The sequence below is a fragment of the Aquarana catesbeiana genome, linkage group LG06 (genome assembly GCF_042186555.1).
Source record: "Aquarana catesbeiana isolate 2022-GZ linkage group LG06, ASM4218655v1, whole genome shotgun sequence".
NCBI lineage: Eukaryota > Metazoa > Chordata > Amphibia > Anura > Ranidae > Aquarana > Aquarana catesbeiana.
The window spans coordinates 66,921,162-66,935,852 of NC_133329.1; the positions used below are offsets into that span (position 1 = coordinate 66,921,162).

Sequence of the window (14,691 nt, forward strand, 5' to 3'; positions counted from 1 at the left end):
CTTAGACACATTATTAGCATCTGACACCGAAAAGGCCCTCAAATGGTCTAAAGCCAGATTCTTACTCAACAGCAATTCATATTCCACCATGTTCACTAGAAAACTTAATCAATCTACGAAACCACCCCACACATACAAATTAAGGAACTCATCTGGAAATACGGTGTCCCATCCCTAAGGAGTCATGAAACTATTCTTAGACTTCTATAAAAATCTTCTTTCCACATCACAATCATCCCCCAAACAGTCTTCCCTGGACTGGCTCAACAACATTACATTACCCACTCTTTCCAGGGATCAAATTGAATCTCTCAATGCCCCTTGTACAGACATAGAAGTTAGCAGAATCATTGGAACTTTAAAGATATCAACAGCCCCAGGCCCAGATGGCTATTCCACTTCCTACTATAAAAAATTTGCCCCTACCATTACCCCACACCTTACTAAACTGTATAATAATATCTTACAAGGCGGCCAATTCCCATCTGAAATGCTATTAGCTAACATGTCCCTTCTTCCCAAACCAAATAAAGACCACTCCACCCCTCAAAACTACCGCCCAATATCTGTTATTGACAACGACTTAAAAATATTTGGCCGTATTTTGCCAGACAGATTATCAGCTGTTATCTCCCCATTAGTTGATCCTGATCAAACAGGTTTCATTCCTAACAGACAAATAACCGACAACATACGACTGACCGCAAATATAATTCAAGAATCCAACATACATTCCAAATCCACATTATTACTCAGTCTTGATATACACAAAGCTTTTGACAGCGTTTCCTAGTCATATCTTGACACTCTACTCCCCAAATATGGCATCAACAATGAATTCTTACATGGCTTTAAGGCTCTCTATCACAACCCACAAACACGTATCAAACTCCCAGGTAACAACTCTGACTTTTTCCCCCTGACCAAAGGTACCAGACAGGATTGCCCCCTCTACTTTTCGGCCTCGCGACAGAACCCCTTGCCTGCGCTATTAGAAACAACACAGACATTAAAGGATATTTTAAGGGATCCACAGAATACAAGCTAAGTCTCTACACAGATGACGTGTTTCTGTTTATAACCGACCCTCTTATCTCCCTACCCAACCTAACTAAAACCCTTGCCATCTTCCACGACCTGACAGGTCTGGGTGTAAATCTATCTAAATGCTCAGCTTTACCAATCAATATTTCCCCAGCCTTAATAGCTTTACTTACACCTTCGTATAAAACATTTTACCAAGCAAACTACCCTCCCTTATTTAACAGTATTAAAAATCTACTTAAACTTTGGTCATCATACCAGATTTCATTCTCGGGCAGAATAGTGGCCGTAAAAATGGTGATATTACCCAAACTTTTTAATTTTTTTTTTAGAGCCCTTCCTCTTATTCTACATAAAAAAACATTAGATTCTTTACAGAGAGAGATCAGCAAATTCATATGGCTAAACAAGAAACCCAGATTTAGCTATTCCCTTATGTTTAGACCCCAAATAAAAGGAGGCCTTAGCATTCCTAACCTTTGGCTTTATTATCTATCGACCAGATTTACCCAATTAGCCCAATAGTATGCCCCTTCACTCCATATCCCTCGGTTCGAAGAAGAATCTGTCCTACCCTACAATGTACAAGGACTTCTCTGGTCCAAGACTATCCCACCACAATAAATAAGACCCTTAAACCTTGTCGTCACTCACACCCTTCAACTATGGAACAGACAAGTCTCTAAATTTAACTTATCCTCTGACATTCCCTCCTTGGCTTCCTTTCTAGGTTACCCTCGTTTTCCCCTCCCAGATAGGGCTCAAGATCATAACTCTCTAACCGATTGGAAGTCACATAACCTAATACATTTAAAATCGCTCTCCCACAACAATTCATTCCTCGCTTTCTCCAGTATACAAATAAAATATGATTTCCCACCTACTGAGCTAGAGAACTATAGAAATATAAGACAATTCTATCAGAAATGTCATTCACTTACACTCCATCCCCCCTATACACAATTTGAACAAATTTGTATCACCTCTCCTCGTGATAGAGGTTTAATCTCCAGAATATATAAAAGTTTAAATGAGACCAATATGCCTGAGAAATCACATCCCATGCTACAATGGGAATCAGATTTAAATACCTCATTTACTCTTGATCAATGGGATACTATTTTTACAAATCTCCATAAATGTACCAAAACAACCTCGATCAGAGAATCAGCCATCAAATTACTCTATAGATGGTATCTTACCCCCGCTAAACTTAACTCATTTTATCCCTCACTATCCCCACTCTGCTTTAGGGGTTGCCCCTCCACGACAATACTACTGACTGGCCTGATTAAAACAATGTGCATTTTTTCATCTGACTCAGAACCGGTTCACATTAGAAGCGGCACGACTTGCAAGTCGCCTCACCAAGGCGACCTGCACACGACTGCCGCGGCGACTTGCAAGACGACTTCTGTATAGAAGTCTATGCAAGTCGCTCCCAAAGTAGTACAGGAACCTTTCTTCTAAGTCGGAGCGACTTGCGTCGCTCCGATTAGAACGGTTCCATTGTACAGAACGGGAGGCGACTTGTCAGGCGGCTAGGTCGCCTGACAAGTCGTCCCCGTGTGAACCGGCTCTCACCATAATCCTTTTTTATTTCCTGTACAACATTCACTGTTAAAGATATTTGTATACATACCTGTACCATCATTGTAATTGTTTTATACCTTGACCTATTACATAATAAAAATCTTTTGTAAACAAAAAATATTTTAAATAGTATCAGAATTAATTCCATTAATTAATACACATTTTATTATTTGAATTTTTCCAATCATTTTCAGCTCACTCTGTATGGTTTTTGCAAAACATTGATTCTTAGGGTCTAAATGGATGTTTGTCATGTTATTTATAGGTTGTAAATAAATAATTAAATAATTTGTTATGGACCAATAGCTTTAGGTGGGCTTCACGGACAGGCTCAACGGCCTGGTACTTTGCAAGGGGATTAAAAGAAAACTGTAAGCCCACATTCATACCTGAGCATTTTTGCTTGTGTTTTTGTGCCTACACCTTACATGAGACATCCTTCAGCAATAGGAATCTCATTCTTTTCAGTACAAGCTCTTCACTTATATACACCCAGTCACTGGAAGCTCATTACTAGAAGCTTGATAAACATGAGCATTTTTTGGGCTGCATTGAGTGTTTTTTAGCCCCAGACCTCAATGGAAGTGCCTGTAAGCACGCAACACAAGCTTATTTTGTGGATGAGCAACTGTTCTCCTCTGCTCTCCTCTCCTCCCACCCAGGAGCTTTCACAGATGCTAGAATAAAATAACACATATATACATGACTATTGGATAACAGATGTCTATTAAACATTACCCAACCATTATACTCCTATTCCCAATAATGAGACCACACCAGCTTCTGGAGTATAAAACAAAGGCCGTAGCAGCCTACTTTATTAACTTAACATAAAATTATATTATCAAAAATATAAAACTTCCGTCATCAAGAAAAACAAACATCTGTTATGCAACCTGGATCAAAAAGAACGTTGGTCTGAGCAATAGCTTTAGCAAATCCATCTGATGGCCATAACAACTATAGCACTGCAGCCCTCAACCAAAAATCACCAATAGGCCTCAAGCCGACAAGCTGGCTCAGAGACTGCCGTGACTGCAGTGCCCCATATCACTTCCCGGCTAACCGGGAACCAAAAAACCTCCGGACCCATATCAACGTTGGATCCCCACTCTTACTTTTTAGCCATCTTCCTTCCCTTGCCCAGACCAACGCCCGCCACTGCCACGACAATCTCTCTTCTTTCACCTGTTGACAAAAGAAAAACCACAAACCCAACGACAATACCATAACTTATTACTAGGGAGGGTGGGCGGGAACTTTCCACGATCTTCTGCTATCCCTCCCAGAGCGGGAAGCCCTTTTAAATGTCCCCTCCCCTAATTCTCCCTCCCCCTCGGCTCCACCATAATCCTCAAACATTAACCCTTACCCTGTTCCCACTGTCATGTTCGCCCTTTGCCTACAGCATTGCATGCTGTTGCTCCAGGCTTTTCTTGACTATTGGATAACAGATGTCTATTAAACATTACCCAACCATTATACTCCTATTCCCAATAATGAGACCACACCAGCTTCTGGAGTATAAAACAAAGGCCGTAGCAGCCTACTTTATTAACTTAACATAAAATTATATTATCAAAAATATAAAACTTCCGTCATCAAGAAAAACAAACATCTGTTATGCAACCTGGATCAAAAAGAACGTTGGTCTGAGCAATAGCTTTAGCAAATCCATCTGATGGCCATAACAACTATAGCACTGCAGCCCTCAACCAAAAATCACCAATAGGCCTCAAGCCGACAAGCTGGCTCAGAGACTGCCGTGACTGCAGTGCCCCATATCACTTCCCGGCTAACCGGGAACCAAAAAACCTCCGGACCCATATCAACGTTGGATCCCCACTCTTACTTTTTAGCCATCTTCCTTCCCTTGCCCAGACCAACGCCCGCCAAAGCATCCCAATAGTAATACCTTACTCTTGGGTGCTCCTCCACACCCGAATAGCTCGCTGTATACCGTCTTGTATGCCCAAAGCCCACAAATCCGTCCCCACCTCATTAAGATGTACCCCATCTCGTCTTAAGTACCTCCATGTCTCGAATTCCAGTTCCATATGCCTGATTGCCAACCCTCCACAACTAACCACAAATTTACTCACTTCCCTATTAATCTTCTTCCTAGCTCTATTCACCCCCTCCACTGACCTGGCCATTCTCCAACACATGCGTGCAACCATGTCCGACCAGACAATGATCATTTTTGGAAATTCCTTCCCTAAGCGCCAGACGTCAAATTTAATGTCTCGCGTAATGTCTATCATTGAGCGAATACCAAGATCATTGCCGCCCACATGTATTACCAGCACATCCGGAGGGCCCTCCCTGTTTGCATAACGTTGTACCTCCTGAACCAACCTGCCCCACAACATCCCCGGTATACCAAACCATTTTAAGTACACTTCCCGTCTATCAAAACCTAACTGCCTACCCTCAGGTCGGGCGTCTCCCCTCCGAGCCCCCCAACACACATAAGAATGGCCCATAATCCAGACCACTCTTGGAGCTGCACCTGAAATTAAAAGAAAACAAACCATTCTCAACATTGACCAGTTAACTACTGTCCCACCGGCCATAAAACCACAAAAACAACCTAACTCCTTACAATCTTACCGCTAGTTGAGGTCGCACATAAGATTGAAATCTGTTAGACTCCCACCGCCCAATCCGTTTTATTGTTTCCACATCCATACCCAATCTGGCCGCCTCTGTTGCGGCACCTATCCGGAATGAATGTGATGAAAATTCCCGCTCCTCAAGTCCCAGCCCAAGCAAACATTTTCTAAAAACAGCAATAAACTGAAAACGCGATAACATATCTCCATTTGCATGTATCAATAAAGGGCCCTGACAGTCCGGCCTCACTTTCAAAAATTCCCGTACTGCACCCACTGGGCACTGAGGGGATCCCAGGATGGAATAAACTCGCACCATCCTGCCTCTCCCCTCCTGATCTGTCTTCGACTTCCGTAGGAATATCGATACCCCGTCCTCCTCAAGTGTAACCTCTTTACAACCAACTCCTCCTTGCACTGTTTTTGAAGGGCTAACCAACTCCCCTATCCTGAATGCCCCAAAAAATGCTAATACAAAAGCTACCTTAAACAAGCTAACTTCGTAATCAGACGAACAGACCCCCCTCAATTGTTCCACAATACCCCCCAGTATCTCGAAAGTTACTGGTCTCCTTGAATCGCGCTGAACCGCCGCCCTCCGATAACCTTTCAACGCCTGTCTCACCCAAAAGTCCTTGGTGAAGTCGGGCTGCCCTTGTAGCTTAAAAAGGAAAGCTAAACCAGCTAGCTGTATACTGATCACAGATACCGACGCACCCTCGTTAAATTTTCTTGCCAGATAATACAGTAATAGCGAACGCACTCCTTGCCCTACAAGTTCCTCCCTCAACGCTCGCCCAAAGGACATCCATTCCTGCCAAACCCTATTGTATGCTGCCCAAGTAGCCCCACTTACCGACCGCTTAATCCATCCCTCGACGACTCCAGTGCAATCTCCCACAGCCAGTCTGGACAAGGCACCCCCTGTTGCTCCGCTTCCGGCGCCAACTCTCTGAACCTGTCCCACTGGAAGCGAGACAACGCATCAGCAATTACGTTTTCCACCCCCGGTAAGTGAACAGCATGAATGAAGACATTCAGTTGTAAGCATCTTAACACTAAGTGTTGCAGCATCCTAATCACCGGCGGAGATGACGCCGTGACCCTGTTTATCACTTGCACCACCCCCATGTTGTCCCCATGAAAACGCACTTTCAGATCCCTGAACAATGCGCCCCATAACTCAACTGCCAGTACCACTGGAAACAGTTCCAGCAATACCAGGTTCTTCGTGAAACCCTCTTGTACCCACGATTGAGGCCATGGACCTGCGCTCCATCGCCCTTGAAAGAACGCCCCAAAACCTGTTGATCCAGCGGCATCAGTGAATAGTTCCAAGTCAAAATTGCTGACTGGACCCGACATCCACATTGCCCTACCGTTAAAGGATTCCAGAAAGGTATTCCAGACCCTGAGATCTTCCCTATGTGTTTTAACTAAACGAACAAAATGAGTTGGGGATTTGATCCCACTCGTGCTGGCCGCCAGCCGGCGACTAAACACTCTCCCCATCGGTAATATGCGACAAGCAAAATTCAGCTTGCCCAAAACCGATTGTAACCGTCTCAGTTGTACCTTTTTCAGACCTATCAAACCTGCCACTTCCTTCCGCAAATCTTCCAATTTTTCCTCAGGCAATCTGCATTCCATCGCATCCAAATCTAATACAATACCTAAGAACGTGATGACCGAGCAGGGTCCCTCCGTCTTATCGACTGCTAATGGAATGCCAAATTTTTCTGCTATGTGCTGTAGTGACGCTAGTAGCACTGCACAGACTCTAGAATCCGCCGGGCCAATGCATAAAAAATCATCCAAGTAGTGAATTAGCGAATTCACTCCGGATACATCCCTTACTACCCACTCTACAAAGGAGCTGAATTGTTCGAACAGCGCACACGATACCGAACAACCCATCGGTAGGCATTGATCAACGTAAAATCCCCCATTCCAATGACACCCCAGTAACCGAAAGCTCTCGGGGTGCACTGGCAGGAGTCGAAAAGCTGATTCCACGTCTGCCTTTGCCATCAACGCCCCTTTTCCGTAGTGGCGCACCCACCTCACCGCAGCGTCAAACGACGTATACGTCACTGAGCACGCTTCTTGGTCAATGGCATCATTCACGGATCCCCCTTTTGGGAAGGATAAGTGGTGAATGAGCCTAAACTTATTGGGCTCTTTTTTGGGCACCACCCCTAGAGGTGATACCACCAAATCCGCCACTGGCGCCACTGGAAAAGGTCCGCTCATTCTACCCAATGCAACCTCCTTCTGTAGTTTTTCCAAAACCACTTCCGGATGTTGCAAGGCTGACTTTAAATTTTTGGGTACTGGGGGGACAGCTGCTAGATTGCATGGAATCCTAAATCCTACCGTAAAACCTTCTTCTAATAGCCGTGCAGCTTGCCTGTCAGGGTACTTACCGAGAAACGGTCGCATCCTTTCCACCATCACCGGAGTCCTCCCTTTTGTTCCCAGCTTCTCCCTGACGACCTTTTCCTTGCTTAAAACACCTGGATGACGGATGTGTTCCCCCGCAGCCGGAGCATTCGTGTTTAAACTTACATGATCCTCCGAACCTGCAAACCCCGGAATTGTACTGCCAACAGACCCCTTTTTTGTTTCCAGCCGCATGTCCCTGGGTTGACGGTCCACCGGCTCCCCCCTGAAAAAACGGATTCGGTGCCCTCGCCGTCGTCATCAAACGCATCCACAGACTGATGTCCTTGTGGTCCCAACGTAGTTCCGGGCGCACTGCTCTCCGCTGCCTGAACTGTTCGTCGTACCTCAACCATGCCGTACCCCCATATACTCTATACGCTTCCCCGATTGCGTCCTGATAGCAGAAAAGCGCCGAACAATGTTCCGGCTGTTTTTCCCCTATCACACTAGCCATGATTGCAAACGCTTGCAACCAATTCGTAAATGTCCGAGGTATCAGCCTATACCTCCTCTTTTCCTCGTCTTCCTTTTTGGAATCATCCGGCTTGACTCTATCGAGGTTGAATTTTTCCAAGGGCAGTAATGAAAATATTTCAACATACTCACCCTTCCATAATTTTTCCCGAACCTCCTGTTTCAGGTGAGCCCCCAACGGTCCTTCGTAGCAGACGTACACCTCGCAGCGGGCTGCGTCCGCCAACCTAACAATATCTTTTCTCGCCGCAGCCTCCCCTGACTGCGCCGCCTTGTCCTTCCCCTGCGCTGCTACGCTCGCCACGGCCTCCTGCGCCGGCACCGCGACATCGGCTGCAACTGTAGGTATGGCCCCCCGCCCTGCGTTATCTAATTCCTTTTCCGTCTGCGGTACCCATGCAGCTATTGGCCCCCCCGCCGGCTTCTCTGCTGCCTCCAGCCTCTGCACAAGCTCCTTAATTCCTGTCAAAAAACCCCAAAAATCCCGGAGCACCTCCCCCCTTGTCAGTTCCTACCCTACTTTCCACCGAACTTCCAACCCCAGCTCCTGACACTGTTGCATTATTTAAACTAGCATTTGCAGTATCATGTGTTAACTCACCGGGCTGCATAGGTGTCGCCCCATCAGCCGACCGTCTGCTTTCTCCTGGCCCCATCCTCCTGTGCAGCTGGGCCGTCTCCTCTTCCGATCCGGACATCTCTTCTCCCTCGCTCCGACCCGCGTCTTCTTCCGCATCAGATACTGGCCCGCCCGGGACGTTGACCGCGGCTGCCGCACTACCCGCCATCCTTTCCTTCCTCCGCGCAGCGAATCCGCCCGTTGACTTCCGGACAGCCTTCCCAGGACCGGTGTGGGCTACCGCAGTCCTGCCGGCCTCCGCTCTGGTTGGTAGTAATCCAGTCCTGTTCCTCCCTCTATCCTGCCTGTCCCCTGCCGAAGTGCTGGAAGGCCCAGGGACAACTGCAGGCGTTGCATTGGCAGAGATGGCGGAGCTCACCGCCGTCTTCCTGGGGGCGGGGCTTGCGCTCCCCGCGCGTCTGCCACTATTGGGCCTATCTCCTGTCCGTCCTCCTGCTGGGATCCTCTCCTGTCCTGTCGGGGCCGCCCGCCCGCTGACCCGCTCTCTTCCCGCCGATCGTTTCGCTGGTGGGCCCCCCTGTACATTTGGCACCATGTTACCCGGGTGCCGCTGTGAATTAGTAACGCGGTCCGGTGAGAACCGCTCAGGCGGTCGGGAGCGGCGCGCTCTGTGACTGCCTCTCTCTCCCTCACTAGCTGGCGCGCTGGGAGCCCGGATCGCTGCTGAGATGGTCTCCTGCAGCCATTCCGCCCCCCGCACCGCCGCTTCTTCCCTTAACTGGGACATGAGCCCTTCTAAGTCAGACATGGTGTGGCACTGACCTGCTCCCTGAACTTTCCACGATCTTCTGCTATCCCTCCCAGAGCGGGAAGCCCTTTTAAATGTCCCCTCCCCTAATTCTCCCTCCCCCTCGGCTCCACCATAATCCTCAAACATTAACCCTTACCCTGTTCCCACTGTCATGTTCGCCCTTTGCCTACAGCATTGCATGCTGTTGCTCCAGGCTTTTCTGTATTGTGCAAAAATGATGGGCAGGTATGAAGAAATGCTCTAAAATAAGAATGCTTTCAAAAATATAAATGTTAATTGTTTATTTTTAACAATTTACAAAATGAAAAGTAAGTGAACAGAAGAAAAATCCAAATCAAAATCAACATTTGGTGTGACCACCTTTCGGCTTCAAACCAGCATCTATTTAATGCATCAAACTCTTTGGAAGAAGCACAAATAAAACAGGCAATGTTGAGGACCGTAGACACAGTGGTCGCCCAAGGAAACTTAATGCAGCAGATGAAAGACACATCATGCTTACTTCCCTGCAACAATGGTCCAGCAGTGCCATCAGCACAGAACTGGCAGAAACCAGTGGGACCCAGGTATACTCATCTACTCTGGATAAGTCTGCCCAGAAGTGGTTTTCATGGAAGAATTGCGGCCAAAAAGCCATACCCCCCCCCCCCCCAGGAAACAAGGGTAAGTGACTCAACTATGCAGGAAAACATAGGAACTGGAGTTCAGAAAAAAGGCAGCAGGTGCTCTGGATTCATGAATCAAAATGTAAATTATTTAGCTGTAGCAGGAGGCAGTTTGTTCACTGAAGGGCTGGAGAGTGGTACAATAATGAGTGTCTGCAGGCAACTGTGAAGCATGGTGGAGGTCACTTGCAAGTTTGGGTGTCATGAATCTGCTGTCTGCTTACATCTCTGTTATGTTCAGCTTAGAGACCGGTCGCTGTTCACCAGTCTGCTTAGGCTGGGTTCACACATGTGCGGTGCAAATTCCAGCTCTGTTTTTTCTGCAAAGTGAAAAAACAGCTGTTCAGCAGTTCCTTTGCGTTGTAGCTGCGGATCAGTGAGCAGGGAGAGGGGGAGAGGGGGAGGTGTAGTGGGGAGAAGGAGAGAATTTGTGTTCAGAACGGAATGCATCTGCGAATCAGATGCGTTCCCATAGAAGATAATGTGCTTGTAATTCGCACTGCAATGCCCAGAAAAGGCACACGTTTTTGGGCAATGCGCAATGCGAATGCAACGCACATATGTAAACCAGATGCATTCAAATGAATGTATTTTAAAATGTCCTGCGAATTGGATGCGGTGTAAGCCGCATCTAATTTGCATAGGTGTGAACAGGGCCTTAAGTAATCTTCCCTCAAGCATGGTTCCACCCCAGCCTCTAACAGGGAAAACTATATTAACCTGTGCACTGCAAGCCAAACCTTGATGATCATTATTGTGTGTTTGGCTTCCTGTGTGCTTATTGCTGTGTGCTCGATGTCTGATTTCTGTTTACCGACATTGGCTTCTTCTTGACTATCTCTGTCTGCTTCATACCCCAACCTTTGGCGTATTCTTTGACTATCCCTGTCTGCTCATTGCCCTGACCTTTTAGCTTATCTCCTGACTATCCCTTGTTGTCCCGGTCTGCTGCTTCCTCTCTATCCTCCAGTAGCCTACCATAAGCGTGAGCTGGGAGACCCTGGGGACCGCAACCTGGAGCCAGTTGCAGCGAAGGCCATTCCCACCATTAGGGGCCCTGGTGAATACCTGCTGGCTCTTAGACTCTGCGCTCTGGGGAATCTCATGCTCTAGCTCCCAGTGTGATCCATGTTGGTGCTCCAGAGGACCTGCTTTCCTGAACCACCCAGAGCTCCATCCACAGCAGTCAGCCGTAGGGTCCAGTAACTTAGCGGTGCACTCCTGACCCCAACGGTGTGCATCTTTCACCTGGCCTCAGGTGACCTGACAGTTTGATCAGCCATGGACCCAGCTGATGTGCCTGTGACGTGAGGGCCCGTTGAACTTAGAATCCCTTGGAAAGTAGGGGAAGCCCTTGTTTCAGCTCCCCATACACCTCTTATGTCTAAGTCACCCTGTGCTATCCTGGCACAGGGTGAGTGAGAAAGTATATCTTGGACTACTTAAAATGGGACAGTAATATTTGTCCACAATATCTCCCAGGATATATGTAAAGACTATTATTGGTTTGTTTGATTCTGAACTAAACATGTTAATTGAGTGAGCTGATCAGAGTGACTGGCTAGGAGACGAACAGTCTGGCTTACCACAGCTTCTATTCCACACATTGTTGTTTGTTCTAATTAACCCTGTGTTGATGTTTATGGTAATGTGTATTGAATAATCACCTAGTCTGGGTAAATGATTTAGTAAACTAGCTCATGTTAATTAGGTTACAGTTGTATTGTTAGAGGAGGTTCCAACGGCATATAAAGTCTTGTTAGTTTGATTCTAAATAAAAACAGTCCATGTTGGCATCTAAGCAAGTTTCACCTTGTTTTATGCTTGAGAGCGGTTGGAATATGTGCTATCTGTATCCAGACTACAAGGAAGTGGTATACTGACGGAAGCACTCAAGCGGAGTGTGGGACGTTCCGTGACATTGGTGGCAAGCAGCGGGAAGCATTCTGCAGTCTGGGAAATCTAAACCTCCACCTGGATCCAAGATCAGGATAGCAGACTTCAGTCACCCCAGCGGAGATATGGACCTGGCATCAGAGTTCCCGGGGCTGCTGCGGATCATCCTTTCAACATACACCAGAACTGTGTCTGAGGATGAATATCTGGAGCTTAGGCAGCAAATTCGGGTGGAGCTCTGGATTGGAGCCCTCCAGCTCACTGGTATAAAACAGGGCAAGTGCTTCCCAACCCAAGAAAAATGGGCCAGTCACCAACGGGCATTGCGGATGGCATTCCTGGGAGAGTGGCCCCAGGAGCAATGGGTGACTGAGTTGGACAGGCTGGTCCAGCAGGAGATAGAGCTGGACAATCATTATCGGGCTCTGTAATGGCACGCAGAGCAGGGATATTTAGGGGAGACAACAGAATGCTCTCCGGAGGGATATGACTTTGGAGGCCATGGATTGCTGTGGGAGAGCCTTACAGATTTTTTATGTTTGGCGATGAAGGGGAACCTGACCTTGAGGACCTGCGAGAATATAGAGAGGCTATGCTCGGTCTTGCAGGGGTCTCAGAGCTCAAACCTGATCTGGACCATTTGCTAAGGAAGGAACATCATCTGGAAAGGGCATACAGGAAACTGCTAGAACACGTTCAGCAGCATGCCAGAGAATCGGCAGTGGAAAATCTGAAGATTGCTGTCCCCAAACCTGAAGTGCTGAACACAGGGCAGAGCTCTGCTAACCTCTGTCCAGCACTGATCTTCTGGGTTCCATGGACAGGAGATGGTGAACCTCTATCCCCAGACACCAGTTATAGAGATAGGGGATTTAATAGACTTTTCTGCTGAGGAAGAACAACCTGATGAGCCTCCAGCAGAAGAGCTGGTATTAGGGCCAAACTTCACTGTGCTCTGCCCAGCACCAATAGCAGTATCTGTGGAGTTACAACAAACTTCTCCAGCTGAAGATCTGGCAACCGGGCAGAGGGTCCAAGACCTCTGCCCCACACCTGTGGCAGTTCGGAGGCCCAGGGTGAGAAGGTGGCAATCACTTCCCAGCAGCAGATACAGGGGGAGAAGGGATGGGAGGTGTGTGTTGTCCCTCCCCAACAGTTGGCCAGGGTGGAGGAAGCGGCCTTCCCTCCCCAGCAAAGATCAGTGCACCTGGGAGACAGTACCATAGGCATGTCTTCCAAGCAGCCAGATGAGGGAATGGAAAAGGAAGCAGCCGACTCACCTCCCCAATGGCAGCTACACAGTTTGGGAGAGGAGGAAGCCAGCCTCCTGCCCCAACTGTTAGCCGGAGCGGAGGATGCCCAGGGTGAGAAGGTGGCAATCACTTCCTAGCAGCAGATACAGGGGGAGAAGGGAGAGGAGGTGTGTGTTGTCCCTCCCCAACAGTTGGCCAGGGTGGAGGAAGCGGCCTTCCCTCCCCAGCAAAGATCAGTGCACCTGGGAGACAGTACCATAGGCATGTCATCCAAGCAGCCAGATGAGGGAATGGAAAAGGAAGCAGCCGACTCACCTCCCCAATGACAGCTACACAGTTTGGGAGTGGAGGAAGCCAGCCTCCTGCCCCAACTGTTAGCCAGAGAGGAGGATGCGGAGTCCCCAGCAGAAGTGCTGGCAACAGTGCAGACTGCTACCAACCTCTGCCCAGCACCGGCAACAACTACAGAGTTCCAGGGAGGCGGCGCAGTCGGCTTCCCTCCCCAACAGTTAGCCGGAGCAGATGGTGTGGGGTTTCCAGCAGAAGGGTTGGCAACAGGGCCGAGTACTGCTGGACTCTGCCCTCAACTAACAGAGGATGGATTTCCTGTGAAGGTGGATGGGACTTCAGTCTCCTCCTGTATACCCCAGGGATGCTGGGCAGTCGGCCCAGATCCCCAACAGCATGACGGAGTGAGCCCAGTCACCCTGTCTTCTCTCCAGCGGCAGAAAGGACTCCAGGGAGAAGGGCCAGTCCAGGCCTCTCCCCAGCGGCAGATATGTTCTCTGAGAGAGGCAGAGGTTGGCTGGGTGAGTAATGCTTTGTTTGGAACAATATATTTGGGGTACTGTGTGGGTACAGGCATTAGAGGACTGGATCTACTGACTAACTTCGCAGTCAACCCGTCTGGGGTCTCCTCCTATGTTAGTCTTCTGCCGAAAGGGGAGAGATGTGACGGGAGGGCCCGTGGAACTCAGAATCCCTTGGAAAGTAGGGGAAGCCCTTGTTTCAGCTCCCCATACACCTCTTATGTCTAAGTCACCCTGTGCTATCCTGGCACAGGGTGAGTGAGAAAGTATATCTTGGACTACTTAAAATGGGACAGTAATATTTGTCCACAATATATCTCAGGATATATGTAAAGACTATTATTGGTTTGTTTGATTCTGAACTCAACATGTTAATTGAGTGAGCTGATCACATTAGCCTCCAGGACTGGCTAGGAGACAAACAGTCTGGCTTACCACAGCTTCTATTCCACACATTGTTGTTTGTTCTAATTAACGCTGTGTTGATGTTTATGGTAATGTGTATT

At 47.9% G+C, this 14,691-nt stretch overlaps 1 protein-coding gene across 1 annotated transcript; it reads right to left on the reverse strand.

The window, feature by feature from the left end:
* Nucleotides 1-4,152: 4,152 nt before the first annotated feature.
* On the reverse strand, nt 4,153-9,116 carry LOC141148564 (uncharacterized). The gene is made up of 2 exons (XM_073636123.1): nt 8,773-9,116; nt 4,153-6,218 (listed from the first exon to the last, which is right to left on the reverse strand). The coding sequence occupies exons 1-2, from the start codon at nt 8,957-8,959 to the stop codon at nt 5,239-5,241; spliced, it is 1,167 nt and encodes a 388-aa protein (XP_073492224.1). The 5' UTR covers nt 8,960-9,116; the 3' UTR covers nt 4,153-5,238.
* Nucleotides 9,117-14,691: the final 5,575 nt, after the last annotated feature.